Source organism: Silene latifolia, chromosome Y (genome assembly GCF_048544455.1).
Source record: "Silene latifolia isolate original U9 population chromosome Y, ASM4854445v1, whole genome shotgun sequence".
Lineage (NCBI taxonomy): Eukaryota > Viridiplantae > Streptophyta > Magnoliopsida > Caryophyllales > Caryophyllaceae > Silene > Silene latifolia.
In genome coordinates this window covers 173924608-173948130 of record NC_133538.1, presented here as the reverse complement: position 1 = coordinate 173948130, position 23523 = coordinate 173924608, and the positions used below count along the sequence as shown (strand labels likewise).

Below are 23523 nucleotides of genomic sequence, written 5' to 3'. Positions count from 1 at the left end.
TTATACATGGAAATTTTTAATGTGTGGGGAATAGATTTCATGGGGATATTTCCCAACTCTAATAGGTATCTGTACATCCTTCTAGCGGTGGATTATGTATCCAAGTGGGTGGAATCCATCTTCACAAAAAGTGATGATGCCAAGACGGTAAGTGTCTCTGTAAAAAGCAACATATTCTCAAGGTTTGGATTTCCCAAGGCCATCATAAGTGAAAGGGGAACACATTTTTGGAACAACGTGATTGGGGCATTGCTTCAAAAGTATGGAGTCATCTATAAAGTTTCCACGGCCTATCACCCACAAACAAACGGTCAAGCAGAAGTATCCAACTGAGAAATTAAGCGAATATTGGAGCGAACGGTCCATCCCGACCGAAAATATTGGAGCAAAAGGTTTGATGATGCTCTATGGGCTTATAGGACGGCCTATAAGACCCCCATCGATATGTCCCCATATAGGCTCATTTATGGGAAGGGTTGTCACCTCCCCGTAAAAGTTGAACACAAGGCCTATTGGGCGATAAAAGCCTTTAATCAAAATATAGATGAAGCGGGGTCGCACCAGAAGCTTCAAATTCAAGAGTTAGAAGAGCTTAGGCAAAATGCCTATGACAATGCAAGTATTTAAAAGGAAAAAGCATGAACATGGCATGACAAGATGGTGACTCGAAGAGTTTTTGAAGAACGACAAGAGGTGTTGATCTTCCAAAGCCGTTTCAAGAATTTTCCAGGCAAGTTAAGGTCAAGATTGTGTGGACCTTACAAAGTTAGGAAAAATTTTCCACATGGAGCGGTGGAGGTGGAAGACCCACGGGAAAAGTGATCAAAGTCAATGGACAAAGGTTGAAACACTACTTCAAGGAAATTGATTTGCATGGTGAAGAGGATCTTCATGTGGAAGATCCGATTTACCAAGATTAGCCCTCTCCAACAATGACAAAGTCGAACCATAGACTTTAAACAAGGCACCCTTGTACATACTCTATCCCCTAGTGTAGATTTATTGCATTCTAGACTAGCTTTAAATACTCGTCATTTATTGCAATTCGGAAGGAATAAATTGCTTTGCATTAAAAATTCAATGAAGTTACTAACATGCTTTAAAGTGATGATGAATTTTGGAAAGAAACGTTGAAATGCATAATCGGGTCAAAGAGGAGCAAAAATGGGTGAGTGAATGAAGCGAAGGTCACCAAGGGGTTAGTCGGGTCCAGTATAGAAGAAACGCGCAGAAAATTGGGAAAAAGGGGAAAGAATCAAAGCTCACCAAGAAAATGAAACATGCCAAAACCGCAGCCTGCAGTACACACCGGAGCCTACAGTGTACGCCGCAGCCTGTGGTCCCCACCAGAGCCTGCGGTGGATGGCTGAATCGTCATTTTTTTGAACAAAACACAACTAATCCCCCTTATCCCCTCATAATCACCACGACACAACTAAAACACAACCACACAACCCTTCAGTTCGACACCATTACAAACCCCATCAAATCCCTCACAAATCACCTAAACCTTCACCAAATCCACCAATTCTTACTCCAATCTCTCCTTTTGCATCAACAACATCAAGTAATCACTTCAAAATCACCCAAATTTCAGATTTTCCCCAATTTTGGTCAAGAACTCTAGAAATTTTGGTTCAAATTAAAGCTTCAAATGGATAATTTAAGGTTCAAGAAGGGGTTCACTAGCATCCATTAACAACAACATGCAACAAATTGTGGAATTTGGGGAGGTATCAACACCTAACCACACTTTCAAGTGCTTAATTAGTTAATAATTCGAAAATTAGCTTAGTTTAGTTAATTCTTTGGATTATTATTGTTTGATTGTTGTTATTATTCTTGTTGGTGGTAAAACATTTCTGGGTAAGGTTAGAGGAATCAACAAACACCATTTATACTTGTCTTAATTTAGTGCACACAAGGTATTTTTTGATTTACCTCAAAGAGAGAAAAATTGTTTTTGAGTGATTATTGTTGGTTGTAGCATCCAAACTTTTTGTAGGCACAATGACAAGAACTAGCGAGCCTACAATAAGGAAAGGTAAGAGACGAATTGTGGAGGAACTGGAGGAGGAAAATATGGAACAGGGTAGTGAGGAAGAATGTGAGGAGGTATATATGGGGAGTGAAAACATGACCGCAAAATACAAAAAATTCATGAGCGTCTAGTAGAGCCTAGGTGCCACCCCCTTCTTACCACCACTTTTCTTGATGATCGCACTTTGGGGGACCTTGGCCTACTAGATTATGCTAGACCCTTGATGGAAAAGATTGGACTTGAGTACTACTTGACGGATGACGGTTGGCATAATACTTACCGCTCCTACACTTATGAATTCATTTCTACGGTTGAGGAGATTGTACAAAAGAGTGGTGAGAAAGTTGTGAGATTCCAGTTGAATAAGCAATGGCATATGGAAGCTTATGATACCATAAGGGAGATACTTCACCTTTCTAAGCCCTGATCCGACATCCTAGTGGCTCCGGGGAGACTTGATTATTTGTGGGAGGCGTTAACGGGTATGAGGGTCACAAATAAAGATGACAAGGTTTCCACTATTACAAACCCCGTCATCCGAATATTGACCCGTTTTCTCACTTCCCTTTTCACTTCCGTGGGTGAACCGACAAAAATCAACAAAACCGTCAGGTCATGGATCTACACTATGTTACCGGAGGGGATTGGGCGGCCATATTGGGCTAAGCTTTTCATTGATTCTTGCATCAAGCACCGCACAAAACCCAGGGGTGGAAACATTAACCAAGGTGGCTTAGTATACTTATTTATGGATCATTATGGAGGTATTCCCGATAACCAAAAGGTCAACAAGTGCGGGGGGTACAATGTGTGCCATAAAGATGCTCTTGTAAAGTTCAAAATGCTCCATGTCCTTGGCACGAACCCTTTGAGAGGAGTATGGTTGGAAGCTCATGATCAAGGGTACTTAATCCTTCCTAGGCCACCAAACTCCCCACTACCAAGAGGGAAAATGGCACGTGACTTCTTTTGCCATCCCGAACCGAAAGCGGCCGCCTTGGTAATTCAAAGGCTAAGTGGCCAATGGCAAGGCCAAGGAAGAAGAGGAAATGAAAGAAGAGAAGAGGAAAGGAAGGTCCACAAATTTCCGGGTACTTTCACTCAACCAACCGTCACCACTCAACCCACTCCTCACGACACTCCCATGTATGAAGCGGGGGGGGGGGGGAGTTCTAGTGCTCCGGTTGCCCCATGGCAACAAACCATGTATGACTATTTCAATGATATAAGGGAGGTCTTTACGACAATCCATGGGCAAGTGGCGGAAACCCAAGCTTGGCAACAACAACAAGGGCCAAGGTTGGAGAATATGGACCAATGGAGAAGTGTGGCTGATGAAAGGGGAATATTGATCACCTAGGCCGCATCGGCTCAAACCGCCATGATGAGAGAAATGCTTGCCAACCAACAGGCCGACTGCCTTTGGCAACAACAACACGACAAAAGAATGGCGGCCAACGCGGCCTTGTGGAAAGAACAAAACGAATGGAGAAGCCAAGTGGACCACCAATTTGGAGTCCAAAATGAAAGGCATCACGAGTATGTCCAAGACTCATACCACGACGCACGGGCTCAAGAGGATACACTTGGGATAGTTAGTGGACTATTCGGTATGTCTCTTAATCCAACAAACCCAACCCCCATCACCCAAGAATTTGTGGACCAAAGCTATGAAAGGGTAACAAGGGAAAGAGAGAAAAGAGAAAGAAGATGAAGGAACCAAGGCACCTATGATCAAGGGGGTGCCTCGGGTTCTCGAGATTGAAGAGAAGATTGTGACCTCCTCCACATTGAGGGCAATGTGGAATGCAAGTGTGGGGGGAGGAGTTTAAGTTGCAACATATGTAAATTTCTTGGATTTTTAATGCATAAAAAAAAATTTAAAATAAAGAGAAAAAAATTAAAATCCCGGCTAGGCGAAAACGAACAAGGGTGGGTGCCTAGGCAAATTTGGGAAGATGGCCGAGGATGGAATGAAAATCCGAAAGGGCATTCCGGGAAAAATGAAAAATAGAGAAGCGAGCCACCATGAGATGAAAGGAAAAGTTAAGGTGAAAACACGAAAGGGCACCTTAGGCAAAATGAGGGATTTTCAACAACAAAAAAATCGAAAAATTGAAAAAAATGCAACACCAAAAAGATGGAGGGATAAGAAGGGAGCGATAAGGAGGGTCTTGGAAGGAGCCTAGTTCTAGGATTTAATTTCTTTTTTAGTCATAAAAGTCGTGTCCCAAATTGGTGGATTTTTGATTTGGCTACTTGTGTTGTTGAGGTTTGAAGGAGTTTGGCCAACCAAGTAGCACAATTCTCATTGCATGACGTGATAAGGGGGTGATATAAGTGGAGATGATGGTTGTTAATGATAGGAGGATGTCGATGGGTCACTTTGCTATTGCCTTGGGATAAGGCAAGAGTGGCCATCACTACGTCTTTGGTGTTTATAAGGAGGGCGGATGTGCGAATGATAAGGAGAAGGTGTTGTGTCGAGTCTTGTAAGAGGGATGATATAAGGAGAGTGAATAAGGGAAGAGCTTGTGTAAAACCTTGAGTCTAGATTTTCTTTTCAAATTGGTGGAATTTTCATGTGAGAGTCATAAGAAGGAAGTTGTGAGGGGAGAGTGATCAATTACACCTACACACCTTGGAAGGCTTGTGCAATTGTTTGTTTCGGGTTTCTCTCGGGGCTAGAAAAAGTCTAAGTGTGGGGATATTTGATAGTGCCAAATTATGTCGTGTCAATTAGGTGTTCCTAATCAAATAAAGTGGTCATGCAGAGTAGTTTAGGATGAAATAAAGCAAGTTCCAAGTCAAGTATAGAGTGTGCATCTTAATTGTTCTACTTATTGGTTTAATGCTTTTTGTGGTTGATTCATGGTGCGGGATGGTGATGGAACAAGCCAAGCCTAGTCTAACCACAACCCCTCAAGCTACACCCAAAGAGGAAGTAAGACACGACCTAGGGAACCGAGGAATATGAAGGGTAGAAGAAAGGAAGACAAAAATCGAAGCTCAACAATCAAGCCAAAACCGCAGGCTGCTGCCCCCACCGGAGCCTGCGACGACCACCGGAGCCTGCGGTCCCCTGTATTTTCCACGTCTTCTAATTACCGTCTCATGTGATGATTGGAGGCCCATTTCCGTGTTTAACCTAGGGAGAAGTAAAGCACTATATAAGCCTCGCACTTTTGAAGACTCCTACATCTCATATGCTTGTGCTCTTAATCTTGTAATAATTAGAACAAATCCTCTCTTAATTTATGTTAAGCATTCTTCATTTCTTGGGTTGTAAGAGAATTATGAGGAGCTACTCTTCTCATTACTTGCTGTAAATTCATTCAAAGTTTCAACCTTTGGTATTGTAAGACCTTCTAATCTCTCTTAATTTATCTAATACTCTTTCCTTGTGCTTAATTTCATATGTTGAATGAGTTTATGTTTGGGTTGGCCATCCATGTTTATTGTTGTTCAACTATAGCAAATCCTAGAGAAATGGTTTAATCTATCTAGGATTGTTTGGAGCAAATTTGTTGTATGTTGATTTGGTTTAAAGGATTCATATAACAAATAGGAAAGTTTATGTCTTTTTCTCATTTGTATGGTTTAATCTTGTGAGAAATTGAACATAACTTCATATTTTGGTTAAATCTTAATGTTCATGCTTAGTCTCTTTTTATGGTTTAATGACTTGTTGTCTAAGCTTGAAGGGTGCATGTAGATGGTTCAATTTACATGTACCAACTTCTTAAGATGGCAATATTGGGTGGATAATTTTAAGAGAGTAAAAACGGTCAAGCTTTGCTAATTGTTGGTTATTAAGAAAGAGTTACACCAATTTCTCTTTAATATTGAATTTTCTTGCATACCAAGTGTTTGTCATAGTGCCTTGTTAGAAGAGATTGCAACTTTCTTTTTCATTCATGTTACCAATCAACTCAACTCTCCTTTCGTCTATGTTCATCTATTGTTTGTCATTGTTAATAACCATTGTGTGTTTATAAAGTCGATTTGTGAGTCTTAATTAGCAGTTAGAGTCTTAACTAAGTGTTTAATAGTTTACAATTCAAGTCTTTAGCTTAAAAGTCCTTCTCTTGGGTTCGACCCTTACTTGCACTATATTACTTTATCCATTAAAGTAGTCTAGAGTTAGTTTCACTTATAAATTGTTTATTTGATAGGTTAATTAGAATATTAACGACACCTAGTCTTTGTCCTATCACCATTTATTGGTAATTTATGGAAGGAAGTGGAATGTAAAACACCATTTAATTCAGTAATTTATGCTTTTGAGTGGGTTTGTCTTGTGTCAGTCTTGGGTGAACTTCGGGACTAAGTTCATTTTAAGGGGGAAAGACTGTAATACCCGTAATTTTTAGAAAGGTTAAATGACATTTTATATTTTATAGATAATATTTTATGAGTTAGGATTAATCGGTTATGAGACGGGTTATTAGTTACGGGTTTAGAAAAGAAAGGAAAATAACAAAGAGCTTAGTAACTCGGTTGGGCCGAGTAAGTTTATAGCCCAAGTACCCAAGTTTTATATACACAAATTTATAACATCTCTACCTTATATCACAAACAACAAACAAAAAAAAGAATAAAACAGAGAGAAGGGAGACGAGAACAACACGAAGAACACGAAGGGAAAAGAGGGAATTTTGCATCTGGGTTTAGGATGATTCTAGCTTATTTTTCATCCTATTTTGTAAGTAGACTATCCTATCATCATTTATTCAATTGTTAGCATAAATATTGTAGTATTTGAATCGATTTTCTTAACCCTAGAAACTGAAATTGGGGGTTTTGAGTATACTTTGTTAAAACGGTTTTATTTGTGAAAATTGACCATTTAGGATGGTTGGTTTAGATTGTGCTAGGTCGTATTGTATTGGATTAGTGTACCATCTTATGCCATATTATACCGTCTTATATATAGTTATACCATCTTATATCTCGTTTTAAGACCGTCTTATACATGGTTGCATTGTGGGTAGGTAGTCGTTGCTTTTTATTAGTGTTGCGTGAACTTGGAAGTAAATTGCGGGCCGTGGGTCGACCGACCTGGCCGTGGGTCGACCGACCTGGTTGTGGGTCGACCGACCTGGCCAGCTGGCGATCCACCTAAGGTCGTGGTTTGTATTGTTTATTATTGTTGTAACTTTCAGCAGGTTTGGTTGTTGTATGAGGACGGTAATATCATTGTTTTTGTAATTTACTTAGTTAGTTAGTGATGTTGTTGAAATTTAGTTAGGTAGTTAGTGATGGAATGTTATTTATTTTATTTAGGTGATGGCTTTGTTGAGGAACCATTCTAGTATTATTTGCCGAGCTCGAGTTTTGCTAAAGGTAGGCTAGCTACTCAACACTTGTTTGCGAGGTTATTTTATGTGGATTAATTGTCTCGAATTGTTGTTAAGTGGTGTTTGATTGTTAGTCTTTGGTCTTGGTTGATAGCCGTGTAAATGGATGTTGATTGGTGGTTTTTTAATGTTCGTTATTAACTCATTGGCATGTCACTTGTTTGGATTAATATCATTTCATATCATCTTGCATTATTGAATCTTTGATTATAAAAGGAAATTGGCATTGTGATAAGGCATTGTTTGGCATTTATATTTAGATTTATTATTGTTTGGCTCGTATTAGCATTGACATTGGTATTATTTTGGCAACGTGATCGCGAGATGAGAAGTGATTTGTATAGGCCAGGCACGGGGATGTGGAAGAGCTGTGGACCTTGGACGTATAGGACAGGCAAGGTATGGTGTATGGAGTTGGTCCTGGACCTGGCGTGGCAAGCCTACATAGTGTGGTTGAGCTTGGGATGTGAGAGCCTTGGCAATAGACCACATATGATTTAAGTTTGAGACAGTCAGTGTAACTGAGCCTTGGGCCGTGCAGTCCCTTCTCTTTTATCATCATTGTTCGTTATATTTATTTATCATGCAAGTATAGTGTAGTCTTCACATGTTATAATCACACTCAACCGTCTAAAGCAAGTTACTTAATGATGTTTATCTTCTCATTACTGACCTGACTTAGCGACAATGATAAGATAAAGAGGCAATTGTTAAGCCTGATATTCCCACGATAAATACAGGGTATTATTGTGCCCTGGCCTGACGTTCAAACAAAAGCCTAAAGATAATTCAGGCTAGGCACCAGGCATGAGAGGACAATGGTCAAACAAGGAGACATCAGTTGACCAAGTCAGCAAGGAATATATGGAGTAATTATCATATAATTATGGTAATTATATCAGTATTAAAGGAGAATAATTAGTCATAATCATTGAGCATTTATCCGGCTATTTAGGCGCGTTCAAAACAGCAATCAAGGGAGTTATTAATGTAAATATTATGTGATTAAAGGAGAAGATCTTGCGGTTACATGAATATGGCTATATAAGAGAAGTTGAAGACCATTTAAAGACACACCCTATTGCGCATTATCATACATGAAGAATTACAAAACCCTACTATCACAACACTTAGAGTAAAAATACATTATTTAAGCTTAATATATAATTATTCTCCTGAATATCATAGTGAAACCTCTCATGGCTTGGTGCCCGTGGTTTTTTCCCATTCAAGGGTTTTCCACGTACAAAAATCATTGTCGTATTTGTTCTCTTTATTTTCTTTTATTTGCACTTTATTAAGCCTATCCTACAGCCGTACACAAGATAAACGAGCTAGTTAACCCTGCTAACTCTCTACCCTGACCTGATTCAGCCCTGCGCAGAATCCAGATAAAACAATTGGCGCCTACCGTGGGGCATCTAGCTCATTAAATATCTTTTTTCCTCCCTTTTTCACAAAGAAAATAAAAAAGAAACTATCAAATAGCCACCCCAACCATAGAAGAACAATTGGCTGCCGCATTACAGAAAGTGGCCCAGTCCAAGCTTGAAATCCAACAATTGAAAGAGTCTGAATCAGCCTTGAAATAGAAGTTGGAAAAATCCAAAGGATCAAGCTCCAAGATCCAGCCAGGAACTCCATTCTCATAATTATCAAGCACTTCGATTTCTCGAGCTTTGAAAGTCCAAGTGGTGCTAAGAAAGCAATCAATATTGATGATGATGACACTTCCAAAGATGACAACGAGAAGCCTGATGAAACAGAAGCAGCCGTCATGATGGCAATAGTCCAGGAGATCAAGAAACTCAATGAAAAATTCGAAAAAAAATACCTGGAGTCCCTACCTGCATGGAAGAGGCTGCCCCAGAGAGTTATGTTGACTCACGCTTCATAGACGAGATAGCTAGAGTAGATCTTCCCAAGAAATTCGTGATTCCATCTATAAGAACCTACGATGGAACCTCAGATCCACAGAATCATGTGGCCTTCTACAAACAAAAAATGTTGGCTGCATCTACCCCCAGTGAGTTTAGGCAAGTTTGCATGTGCAAGGGATTCGGAACTACTCTGACTAGTCATGCACTGCATAGTACATTAACCTGCCAAATTGAAGCATCAAGTCCTTTGCCGACTTGGTCAATACATTCAATCAACAGTTCGCTAGCAGCAGGGAACTGGAAAAACGTTCCAGTGACGTATACAGGATTACCCAGATTAAAGATGAGAGCCTCAGAAGCTTCCTTGCTAGGTTCAACAAGGAAAAAGTATCAATACCTAGGTGTGACATCGGCACAACAGTGGAAGCGTTCAGGCAGGGATTGCTACCCTACAGCGATCTATATGTGGAATTGACCAAGTATCCCTGTCATTCCTTCGAAGATGTTCAGGCAAAGACGCTTGCCTATATCAGGCTAGAAGAAGACAAGAGTTAAAAGTTTGGAGGGTCCTGCAATTCAAAAGACTATGACAAGCCAAACAGAAAAAGTGGTTGCAGAAGCAACAACTACAGGAGTGGTCCATATACCAGCCTGATCAATCAGAAGTCAACTTGACACAAGAACAACAAGGTAAGACTAAAATTCATCCACCTATATCTGAACATAACTTCTATGTTGACATTGCAGGATTGATCAAACGGCTGGACAACATGGGACCAATAGTCAGATGGCCCAAGAAGTCAGACAACCCAAATCCAAGGAAGGACCATACTAAATGGAGCGAGTTTTACATGGATATGGGACACACAACAGAAGACTGCTTCACCCTCAGAAAGGAAGTAGCCTACCTGTTAAAAGCTGGATACCTCAAAGACCTGATCAAAGCCAGGGGCAGGATTGAAGAAACTGGCAAAAACAACCAAGAGCAGAAGCAGGAACGCAATCTCCCTCCACCACCTCCACTCTACGAATTGAAATTTATAAATGGTGGATCAAAGATTTGTGGCCTGACTAGTTCAGCAGCAAAGAAAATAGCCAGGATGCCTCAAACTAAGTCACCCTGCAAGCCTGACAACATTCCACCTATCACATTCAGCGACTGTGACTTGGTAGGTATCCCTAACGTCCATCATGATGGCCTGGTGATTTCCATGCAAATTGGAACCGCCAATGTAAGGAGGATCTTAGAAGATAGAGGCAGCTCAGTAAACCTGATCATGCTAGACGTACTTAAAGCCATGAAAGTCTAAGAGTATCAAATCACCAAGAAGTCCAGTGTCTTGATTGGTTGCAGTGGCGAGACAAAAAGCACCTTGGGAGAGATCTACCTTCTTACTTATGTTGAAGGCGTCGCATCCTGCGAAAGGTTTGGAGTTTTGGACTGCCTGTCCTCTTACAACGTCATCCTAGGCAGACCTTGGATTCAAAATGTCAAGGCTGTCCCCTTAACCTATCACCAGTGCATCTAAGATACCAACAGATTGGGGAGTATCAACTATTAAAGGTGAGCATAAGTCAGCCCAAGAATGCTACATTGAGGCCCTAAAGCCTTCCAAGGCAGGTATGTTCTAGTAGGCTCTGATGCCCCTAATTCAGTCAGGCCAGAATTAAAAAGACGAAAGTTTGCACCAGAAAGAAACTCCATTATCAATGAAGAAGTAGACAAACTCCTTGACTGGGCATGATCAAAGAATTAATGTACCCTGAATGGCTGGCAAACGTAGTGGTCGTGCAGAAAAAGAACGGCAAATGGAGAGTCTGTATAGACTACACTGACTTAAACAAAGCCTGTCCAAAAGATCCATTCCCTCTTCCGCACATTGATGCTATGGTAGATGCAATGACAGGACACGAGATGCTGACGTTTATGGATGCCTCCAGTGGTTTCAATCAGATAAAGATGTACCCTGCTGACCAGGAAAGCACTGCATTCATTACTGACTGGGGCATATATTGTTACACTGCCATGTCATTCGGCCTAAAGAATGCAGGGGCAACATACCAGCGCCTGGTCAACATGATGTTCAAGGAGCAGATAGGGGACACCATGGAGGTCTACATTGACGACATGGTAGTGAAATCCGAAAATGCACAAGACCATGTGAAACACTTGGAACAAGCATTTCAAATCCTGGAAAAATATAACCATGAAGCTCAACCCTGCAAAATGCCAGTTTGGAGTTTCTGCAGGGAAGTTCCTAGGTTATATGGTGACCAAAAGGAGGATAAAAGCCAGCCCTGAGAAGATCATGGCCATTCTTAAATTACAATCACCCAAGTCTGTCAAGAACATTCAAAAATTGACAGGAAGAGTAGCAGCCCTGAACAGGTTTATATCTAGATCATCTGAAAGGTGCAAAACGTTTTACAACCTGCTCAGAAAAAACAAGTAGTTCCAATGGACCCCTGGACATGAGGAAGATTTTCAAGATTTAAAAATATATCTATCATCTCCACCTTTACTGGCCAAGCCAGAAAAGGGGGAACCCCTGTCAGTATACCTCTCCGTCACTGAAACCGCGGTAAGTGCAGTCTTGGTAAAAGAAATAGAAGGCCAACAACACCTTGTCTACTATGTAAGTAAAAGCCTAATAGATGCAGAAATGAGGTATGGTTTACTTGAAAAGTATGTTTTAGCTTTGATCATGTCATGTGCCAAGTTGCGTCCTTATTTTGAGTCTCACCCCATAATAGTTAAGACCAACCTACCTATAAAAGCTGTCATATGCAAGCCTGAACTATCAGGCAGGATTGCCAAATGGTCAGTCCAGCTCAGCACCTACGATATCACCTTTGAACCCAGGACAATAATCAAATCACTAGTCTTGGCAGACTTTGTGGTTGATTTCAACCCTAACCTAGAATCAGACCTGGCCAAAGAAGTTAACCAATTAGAAAATAAAACCTCTGACTAGAGTTTACCCTGTTCACTGATGGCACATCCAATATAAGGGGCACGGGGCTAGGATTAGTGCTAAAATCGCCACAAGAGGACACTATAGCCCAGGCTGTGAGTTGTGAATTCAAAGCTACTAACAATGAGGCTGAATATGAAGCCCTCATAGCAGGACTCAAGGTATGTCTAGACCTCGGTGTTCAAAACTTAAACATAAAACCTGATTCACTTCTAATTGCAAATCAAATAAAAGGAATTTATACGGCAAAGGATGAAAAAATTATTTTATATTTGGAATATGCTAAAAAACTTTGCGATAAATTCATTTCATTTGACATTGAGCAAATACCAAGAGACCTGAATACCCAGGCTGATACTTTGGCTAGCCTTGGCTCAAACTTTACCCCTGCTATTTTTGATAAAATACCTATTGTTCATATACTTGAACCTGCTATCAGCAAACCTGAACAAGTTAGTTCTGTCAACACTGACAGTGACTCCTGGACTAAACCCTACTATGACTGGTTCCTGCGAGGCATACTACCTCGGGGCATGCACGAAGCCAGGGCATTTAAAATTAGAGCCTCTTCTTATTCTATTATCAATAATACTCTATTTAAAAGATCTCAGGCTGGACCCTATCTAAGGTGCCTCGAACCATATGAAGCCAAACAAGTACTTCAAGAAATTCATGAAGGATATTGTGGCAACCATAAAGGAGGAAGAAGCCTGGCAAGCAAAGTACTCAAGACTGGCTATTACTGGCCTACCCTGAGGGCTGACTGTCTAGACTATTGTGCAAAGTGTGAAGCCTGCCAAATACATGCCCCGATTATTCATCATCCATCAAAACTACTACATTCAATTTCTGCACCCTGGCCATTTATGAAGTGGGGCATGGATATAGTAGGAAAAATCCCAGTAGCACCAGGCCAAAAAGTGTTCATGTTAGCTATGACTGGCTACTTCTCCAAGTGGATTGAAGCGGATTCTTTCAGACAGGTTACTGAGAAGGAAGTAATATCCTTTATCAGGACAAATATCATATGCAGGTATGGAGTCCTTTCAGAGATAGTCTACGATAATGGCACCCAGTTCGTTGGAAAAAGAACTAAGGCTTTCTGTGATAAATGGAATATTAACCAGGTGACTTCAACCCCTAGCTACCCAAAAGCGATTGGCCAGGCTGAATCAAGCAACAAGGTAGTCATTAACTGCCTAAAAAAGAAGCTGAAAAGTAAACGAGGCAGATGGGGTGAAGAGCTTCCACTAGTAATCTGGGCAGATAGGACAACTCCAAAGACATCAACAGGCCATAAACCCTATTCCCTGGTTATAGTTGTGAAGCAGTCATCCCTGCAGATGTGTACGTGCCAACCTCAAGATACAGCCTGAACAACATCGAGGCAAATCCCAACTTGATGCAAGATAACTTGGTCCTTATAGAAGAACTTAGAGACTCTACCAAAACCAGGATGGCTTCATATCAACAAACAGTAGCTAAAAGTTATAACAAGAATGTCAAAATCAGATTTTTCAGAGAAGGAGACCTTGTTCTACGAAAAGTATTCCCAAACAAAAAAGAAAAATCAACACGCAAGTTAGCCCCTACATGGGAAGGTCCATACTTAATAGACTCAATCGTCGGACAGGGAGCATATAGGCTACAAACCTTAGAGGGAGAAATGATCCCAAGGTCCTGGAATATAACTCATTTGAAACTATTTCATATATAGTTCTTGGAATAAAAGCAGCTATGCCCTGTCCTGATAAGGTAAAATTCAAAATTTTAACTTATAAACTATGTGTTTCTTGCTTACTTTGCCTGATGAAATTACCCACCTTATATGATCAATATGTAAAACACTATGTATACCCTGTATGAATATTTATTTCTTCAACTTTGCTTGTACACACTTTAAGATAATATCTGAATCCTGAAAATATTATACATGAATTATTATTACATGAATAAAATCTCCAGGATTGAGGGCTACCCTATTATAGCTTTACTTTTCAAAGTACCTTTCAAAAATAAATTCATGCACCCTGTCGTGCCCAAACGAAGGTTGGTAACCCACAGCAGATACGGTAAATACAGGCATGATTATTGCCCAACATAGGTATTTACTTCACACCTCTACAACGGCTGGACGCAGCACTGGACGTGTAAGAAGGTGAGAGACCCTGACGACCGTCCAAATGTCCTCCCGACAGGCCGAATACCAAGCCCTCCAGACAGGCAGGGGACATAAGCCCTCCAGTCAAGCCGGATCCCACCCACTTTAATCATAATAGAAAAACTGCATATGATTAAAGATTTAATAAAGTTTATGACAGGTTAACAGGTTATAAGGATTGTTTTCAACAGGTTAACAGGCTGAAGTAAAGTTTACCAAAACAAGAAACAACAAAATGACAAATCCAGAAATAAAGAGCAAGCCAGAAAGGCAAACTTGCTATCATTACCAAGCCCTTACCCCCTGGGCAAAGGCAAGAAAAAGTTTAACTTGTCAGGGTTACCTTCCCTGACAAGGGGAACCAAAATAGCAGATTGTTTATCCAGGGACATTCCCTCTGGATGGGCCAAACCAAATTTATGATAATTTCTTAAAAATTATTGCTTCTCCTGGGAAGCAGCATCAGCGACATCATCCTCAGCCTTCTTGGCAACCTCAACACCCTGCTCTGCCAGAGATTCCACTTCCTCCTCTTCACCAAGGTTGTACAGGTCAGGATACCTTTTAGCAGCCAGAGCCATCTCAGCTTCAGGATCCCACTTGGCTCTAGCCTCCACAGGCTCATTCATTGCAGTAACTTTTCCCCGGACAAAGAAGTAGAAAGCAGCATCGTAGAGTTTGCCTTCCAAATCACCCTTCTCCATGTAGAGCTCCTCATTCCTTTCCAAAGCCTCCTGTAACAGCTGCTTGGTAGATCCAGCCTCCAAGTTAGCAGCATCACGCTCAAGCTGCACCCTCTTCAGATCAGCCCTGGCAGCAGCTAAGTCAGCCTGAGCAAAGGAAAACTCAGAGTTCAACTTATCAAAATTAGAGTCAAGTTAATTGACCCTGGCCACCAGTTAAGTAGACTGATAAGCATTGAGGAGGCATGACATCGCAGCCTCGATATGGAAATAAAACAAAAGCCATCAACAAATATAACTCAAGAAACTGCCAAGAAGAAAAGTCAAGATAGAAGAAATATCAACTACCTCTCCTAGAGATGCAAGAGCGTCTGTCACATGATTGATAGCATGATCCACCATGGCAACTGCCTTGGTAGAAGACTCAACAAGATCCATTGACAAGGTTGAAGAAGAGATAGAGGCAGCATACCAGCAGGATCCATATTTTACCTAGCAAAGTCCATATTATCTACCCTGGCCTTGACCTCTCTAAAAGGAGGAGCAATACCAGCAGTATCCTACTTTCTCTTTTGGGCTACTGATGATGTCTCAACAGAAGGTGCAACATGAGTATCCGGAACAGCTACCACATCAGTCAGATCAATGGGCTTATCAGCTTCGGTACCGGGACCACCACTACCCTGGGAACCTTCCTCCTTAATCCGAGCAAGCCTGGCATTTAGATTAGTCGTGCCAAACCTGCCACGCCTAGTAGACAACCTGGTGGCTGCAACACGAGACACTATATCAGCAATAAAGATGAAGCCGTTATAAACATATTTCCCTGAGAACGAAACCAAAATAGAAAGAAAACTTACCACCAGAAGTAGAGACCTCAGCAAGCTTGGCAGGCTTAAGAGCTCTAGGAACATTTTCAGCCTTCAAGCAGCGTGGAAAATGAGCAGCTCCATTACATTATGGCCACGATGTTTCAATAGAAGGGAGAGCTAAGAAAGCAGTTACCCTCTCAGAAGGATAATCTACATCGCACACCCAATCATCCACTGAAAACCAAGGTACACTCTATTAAATATTTTCTGCTTTCTTTTTACTAACAAAACATGTGCAGGGAAAATCAAAATAACAGGGAACATACCAGCAACGCAAGCATCATAATTGAGATATGCCAGGTCAGGCCCAACAGAATTCGTCCTGATAAACATATAACCGGCAGCCCAGTTTTTATCAGCACCGCTGTCCAAGTTGCTGAAAAGAGGAGTAGTTGAGGGTCTAGCCTTGAAATTAACCCTAACAGGGCTATGGGTCTTTAAAAGATAGCAGCTTTTCAAGTCACCTAAAGTAAAGGACAGGTTATGCTTCCCACACAGAAACTCAATTGAGTGAACCACCTTCTAGACTGAAGGCATAATCTGATATGGAGAACACCAATCTCCTTGATCACTTCCACTATCAAAGAGGAGAGAGGCAACTTGCAGCCAGCCCTAAAAGCCCAGTCATGAATACAGAACCAACCAGGACAAGCCTAGTCAGCCCTAATCGGTGAATCTTCGGGGATCCAGACTTCACAATCAGCAAGGTTAACCCCGTTATCCTTCAAAATACTCTCAAACTCAGGTTTAAGACGTTTAGGAAGGCTAAGGTGCTCGTTGAGAGCTTTTGTAGGCTTAAACTCGAATTCACCATGAAAAATAGACACCATCTCCATAGTAGAAGCACCAGATGGAATTTCAGAAGACTAGGGTTTATTTTTAGAGGTTTGTTCAGGGTTTGGAACATTAGGAGAACCAGAAGCAAGTGCTCCCCTAGTCGATTTCCTTTTTGCAACCATTACTTTGTTTTCTGGAAAATTGCGAGAAGATGGACAGAGGTTGAAGATGAAGATTGAAGAAGAAAATTGGGAGAATTTCAGAGGAATTATTTGAGTTTTTGGTGAAGAATAACGCAAGAGTAAAACAAGTATTTATAGTGCGGTGAAAATCTAGGGTTACTGCAAGTTGCACACGGTTATACAAAAAGTTGCAGTAAATAGACACTTGTCGCATTCATATCAACTAGCCGTTGCTTTGCAATAATCATACTCAACCGTCTAAAGTAAGTTACTTAATGATGTTTATCTTCTCATTACTGACCTGACTTAGCGACAATGATAAGATAAAGAGGCAATTGTTAAGCATGATATTCCCACGATAAATACAGGGTATTATTGTGCCCTGGCCTGACGTTCAACCAAAAGCCTAAAGATAATTCAGGCTAGGCACCAGGCATGAGAGGACAATGGTCAAACAAGGAGACATCAGTTGACCAAGTCAGCAAGGAATATATGGAGTAATTATCATATAATTATGGTAATTATATCAGAATTAAAGGAGAATAATTAGTCATAATCATGGAGCATTTATCCGGCTATTTAGGCACGTTCAAAACAGCAATCAAGGGAGTCATTAATGTAAAATATTATGTGATTAAAGGAGAAGATCTTGAGGTTACATGAAGATGGCTATATAAGAGAAGTTGAAGAGCATTTGAAGACATGCCCTATTGCGCATTATCATACAAGAAGAACTTACAAAACCCTACTATCACAACACTTAGAGTAAAAATACATTGTTTAAGCTTAATATATAATTGTTCTCCTGAATATCATAGTAAAAGCTTTCATGGCTTGGTGCCCGTGGTTTTTTCCCATTCAAGGGTTTTCCACGTACACAAATCATTTCTTATTTGTTCTCTTTATTTTCTTTTATTTGGACTTTATTAAGCCTGTCCTGCAGCCGTACACAAGATAAACGAGCTAGTTAACCCTCTCTACCCTGACCTGATTCAGCCCTGCGCAGAATCCAGATAAAACAGCTGTTATCTTTGTAATGTAGCAAGGACCAATCTGAACCATTGGATGGTCTTATGTGAATGTTTATAACCTAATTTACTTAGCCTATATAAGCCAAGCTGCAGCAATGAGAACAACAGACTAAGTTTAACCAAAATATCAGTTTCCTGAACACTGTTTCTGAAATAACTCTCTTGGCTGTGTGCTGGAGATTAACCTTTGCTTAGTGCTGGGTTAGTGAAGCTTGAACCTTTGTTGTGTGTTGGGCTCCTGAATCACACCTATATCTCATTGTCTTAGTGCTTTGAGAAGGGTCTTATCTTGTTCACAATCTATTTCAATCAATTTCAGGGAACCTGTCAAAGTATCAGGTTTTGAGATATTGTTAAAAATACTTAGATGTTCTTAAAAATCACAAAAATTGGCATAGTTTTAGTTTACCCTTTTAAATAAATTGTCACCAATTTTCATAATTTTAGGAGGCAATTTACTATTTTTACCAAAATTAAACATTTAACTGCACCCGGGTAATCTTTTCTGAGTTTAGTGTGTTTGTACTGCAATTTTGGGTTAACTAACCCCTTAATTACAGTCCATAGGTTAGTTCGCGATATGTACTAAATGCGGGATAAGACTGGGACGATGACTACAACTGTGTATAGATCACCTAGTTTTTTAGACATTCATTATTTATAAACTTGACTTATTTTTATTCCGCTGCAAGTTTGTATTATTATTATTATTATTATTATTATTATTATTATTATTATTATTATTATTGTTGTTGTTGTTTTTTAAACAGTTGGTTATGTAATAAGGCCTTTATCACTTTTTATTTAGTTAAATTGATTTATTTAAAGTACATTTTTGGTTGTTATGTCTTTTATACTACTTCCTCAGGTAACTGAGATGGTAACACCATCTTTTATTTGGAAATGTCTCGCTTAAAGGCTTCTAAATAAATGGGAATGTTAGAATATACCACATAACCAAATGACATACGAACCATGACATAAGGATATTATTCAATACATGTGAAGTCAACCATGAACAATGACATATGAGACTATGGACATAGCCACCTACACGCCAGGTCAATCTGTAGACGTATAGCGGTCTTTTTGAAAGCCACGCTCAGCGGCGTAAAAATGCTTTCGACCGGATCGTTTGAGATCGGTCGGTTTCGTCTCGGTAAGGGTCTCGAAACGATTAGAGATGTTCGGAGTCGCCACCAAGCATTTGTGGGATGCCTGGAACCCGTTCGAATTCCACTTTATACCTCGGTCAAATCGAAGCACAAAGCAGCGTTTGACATAGGTACTAAAGATAAGGAAATCGTCCCTCTTTAGCATCCTATCTCTAGAATGACTCTCGTACGCCCTGGATAAGAACGTCCACTATCCAAATTTTCTGAGTAATAGGTGAAGGTACGTATTGGGAAGCCCTTTAATCAGACACCCAATCCCGCCCGCGTTAGCGGCCTCTACTGATCGATCTGGTTAATTGAATACAAAAGTTGATAAAACGGTTTAAATGCATGAATGCGCATCCAATAATTTAAACCTAACATGTGAGAGCTTTTTAAGTCAGTTGATTTAATCCAAGTATCAAGTATAAGATGTCGAGTTGGATTAATGGTTGATTTGCATGCAAGACGGAAATTAAACATCCATTTACCGTATTAGGTTTGGGTGCATAACATGATCCATTTGTCTTAGTAAGGCATTTTGCAAATATGGTTTTGGATAATCAAATAGTCATCTAATCCGTCCTATATCCGGGTTAACCGGAGTCGGGATCGTCCTAGACTAATGTTGGAAGGGAACAGGCCCTGTACCAGACGGCTATAAGAGGCGCGAGCCAGCCGGCGGTGTAAGGGGCCTCCTTCTGGTTTTGAAAATGAAAAATGGAGAGCCTGTTTAGGCGCGGGTTAGCCCACGGTTTATGTGCCGTGTTCTGACCTTTTAGAAAACGTTATAAAACGTGTTGAAAATGGGTATTTGAACCATGTTTGATTTGAAGGGGTCGTTTAGAACGCATTTGTTGATTTGAAGAACTAGACTCGAATAATCATCATTATTTTGATAATATTCGGTGTCGGGTTCGATTTGACGAACTTGACATGAATAGTTTTGAAAATGATTATGGACTAATTGTTTTAAGTCCATTTGAATGTTATTAGTCGGTACTCATCATCGTACCCGGGTTAAAATCCGGCATGGTATGTAGAACCAAGGATAACTTTGTGTTGGTGACTAATATGTTTGAAAATGTAAAGAAATGAAATAAAAGGCTTTAAAATACCTTCTAAATGTCATTAACCAAATATTATCACCGAAACACGGATTTAACCGTCATGGTATGAAGAACCAAGGGTGAAAAATGCTTTATGGTTAAAACATGTGAAATAAAATAACAATGGTTCGAAAATAATTGAAATGGTGAGAACCGATTACAAATATGAAAAATGGATTAAGGGAAATGACGAGAACAAACACGGTTGATTTCTGGTCTGAATACCTCATTTAGGCGCGGGCTAGTTGGCGACCTATGGGGCTTCTGTCTCAGACCAAAAATCAGTTTTGGCTCGTTTATTCCATGTTTTGGTTCATGTTATGCATGTTTTAGCATGTTAGAGTCATGAAACGAATGAAAACATAATAAAAGAGGATTTTTACACCCTCATACTTACATGTTTGGTTATGGCGAGTGACCGATGTAACTGTAATAACTCGTTTGATCGGAAAAAACTCGGTTTAAAACCGTTTTGGTAAGTAAAAATAGTGTTTTAAGCTTTAGTGATGGTGTAGTGGTAGAAATGGTCGGTCAAGTGGTTTAATGCACGATGACGGTACCAAACAATGTGTAAGGCTCGTGTTTACGATCGGTAGGTCGTAAATACGAGTCGAGTTGTGACTTAAGAAGTCGAGTCGAAAATTTTAAGGGAGAAAAGAGGGGGCGGACACTCGCGTAAGTCTCAAATGGGTGGCATTTGAGGGGTATTTATAGGAGAATGAGTGGTTGTGTGAGTTTTGAGCGACGTGGCCACCTGGGCTGCTCAAAGAGGCGCGAGCCACGTCGCGGGTCTTCGAGGTGTGTTGTCGCTTTTAGAACAAACGCAATCATGATTTGTTCTATCCTAGGTTTTTTAGTCACATGTTTGATACTTGACCAACATGAATCCGGGAAAACTTAAGGTAGAAGGTTTGAAATGTTTTGTTTTTGGTGGTTGACTCGGTTTGACTCGTTGTTGGAGTCGGGATTTGAATTTTCGAGTCGGTTTTTGGTCCAGTGTCGATTTTGACTCTAGTTAGTGTCATTGCGACCCCGTCGTCGTGCATTAAATACTCCAGGTATTTTTGAAATGTTTTGAGATGTTTTATTTTCGAAATCGTTTTAAGTTTTCCGACGTAGAGTTGTACACAAACTGTCGATCAAATGCCGCGATTCCAAAACATGTTGTAGTCCGATAATCATCGGGTGTTTGTTGGAGTCTCAGCAGATACTGGGTATCTACAGAGCCCCCACTTTGACTGAGGCTTGGACAGGGCAAAAGTCAAAGTAGAGCCCCCAGGTCAATCAAAGATTACAACCTGGAGACCCAAGCGACGTCGAGGCGGCTCGAAAGGATTCGGGCCAAGGACCTTTCGTCGGGAAGGGCGACGCCAAGGTGACTCGAGGGTACGAGCCAAGGACCTGTCGTCGGGAACAGTTTAGAGTCTTTCGACTGTCCGTGCGGGTCGTTTAAAGTCCGTTTGACTACGTACAAAGGCTCGCCAGCCATAAGAAGGAGTCATACCTGAGGCATCTTCGGATATGTCTTCGCACGTTTGCGGACAAAGGCTCGCCAGCTAATGGTAAGGAAATGTACCCGAGGCATCTTCGGGATCTATCCTTGGAGGATTGCGGACAAAGGCTTGCCAGCCACGACAAGGAAATATACCCGAGGCATCTTCGGGATCTGCCCTTGGAAGGTTGCGGACAAAGGCTCGCCAGCCATGATAAGGAAATGCACCCGAGGCATCTGCGGGATCTGTCCTTGAAAGGTTGCGGACAAAGGCTCGCCAGCCATTGTAAGGGAATGTATACGAGGCATCTTCGGGATCTGTCCTTGAAAGTTTGCGGACAAAGGCTCGCCAGCCATTGTAAGGAAATGTACCCGAGGCATCTTCGCGATGTTTCCTTGAATGCTTGCGGACAATGGCTCGCCAGCCAAAGGTACGGTCGGTTAATGGACCATGGGAGTAGCTGCGTCGAATGGGCTTGTTTTGACAGTAGCGAACTCGTGATGCCGCTGTGGGAATAGTGAGTATGGATTTTCACTATCACTGTTTTTGGAATGAGCGGGTTCCGCGAGGAAACCCCCTGCTGGTATTTGAAAGAATAGTGAATTTGGCATCTTCACCATTCGTCGTTCTTCTTTGAACTTGAAGTGGTGGTTTTGATCGCCGTTTGTTTTAATTTTGAAGGAAAATAGCAAATTTGAGTTTGCTATTGCGTTTTGAAGTGACGGTTTATATGCCGCCGTTGACATTTGTAAGAAATAGTGAATTTGGAATCTTCACTATTAATTGAAGTGACGGTTTATGTGCCGCCGTTGACATTTAATGGAAATAGTAAATTTGGAATCTTCACTATTAATTGAAGTGACGGTTTATGTGCCGCCGTTGACATTTGATGAGAATAGTGGAATTCAATTCCCAACTATTATCTTTAAAATGACGGTTTTAATTGTCGTTGCTTAAAATTTGGAGAAATAGCGGTTCTTGAATTTTCGCTATTATTTTTTGAAATTTTTAAGGGAAATGGTGAATTCTGATTTCACCATTATTTTTGAAATTGGCGGTTTTGATCGCCGTTTGCTTGGAAATTTTCGAAAATAGTGAATTTAAATTTTCACTATTCGATTGGAGGGACGGTTTATGTGCCGTCATTTAAAGCCTTCGAAAATAGTGAATTTAAGTCTTCACTATTTGTTTTTGAGAAAAATGACGACCTTTAATATCGTCGAATGAAAACTTGAAGTTTATCACGGAAAATTGGGCTTAAGCCCAAAATCCGCTGAAAGAGCAAAGGGGAGGCCTGGTTTAGGAGCGAGCCACCTGGCGAACCAAATGGGCTTCCCTATTTTCTGTAAAAGACGCGAGGTTGGTCCGCATATCAACCTCACTTCATCTTCTTCCTATTGACACAAAAACCCGCAAAAATCGCCATTTGAAGGACCCTTGCTAGCTTCTACTCGTGCCATCATCAACAATGTCATCTCAAGGAAAGTATTTCCTCTTGAATCCATTCAAATTTGTTGATCTTTAGCTTGATTGAATTAGGGCGAATTTTACCCTAAAAATCGAATTGGGCGTTTTTAATTGAGCCTATTTCGAGTGAAATTGATGCTTGCATTAGGTTAGAAACCTGTTTAGGAGTATAGGGGTGCTTTTAGTTTGCATTTTGGTCCCCGTTCCCGCTCCCTTTGCTCAAAAAACGTGAGTGAGGCGAGAAACCGTCTCATTTTGCAATGCCAAGTTTATTTGCTTGGGTAGTGGGTCCCACTAGGTTGCATTGTAGTTGGGAAAACCCGTATTCGCCATTTATG

The 23523-nt window shown here is 40.7% G+C and overlaps 1 protein-coding gene across 1 annotated transcript; it reads left to right on the top strand.

Annotated features, from left to right (window-relative positions):
* Positions 1-13134: 13134 nt before the first annotated feature.
* Positions 13135-14626, top strand: LOC141629457 (uncharacterized). The gene is made up of 2 exons (XM_074442457.1): positions 13135-13440; positions 14609-14626. The coding sequence occupies exons 1-2, from the start codon at positions 13135-13137 to the stop codon at positions 14624-14626; spliced, it is 324 nt and encodes a 107-aa protein (XP_074298558.1).
* The last annotated feature ends 8897 nt before the right edge of the window (positions 14627-23523 follow it).

Excerpts from the sequence above, each read along its gene's own strand:
- LOC141629457 (XM_074442457.1), top strand. The coding sequence starts at position 13,135 with ATGGATATAGTAGGAAAAATCCCAGTAGCACCAGGCCAAAAAGTGTTC.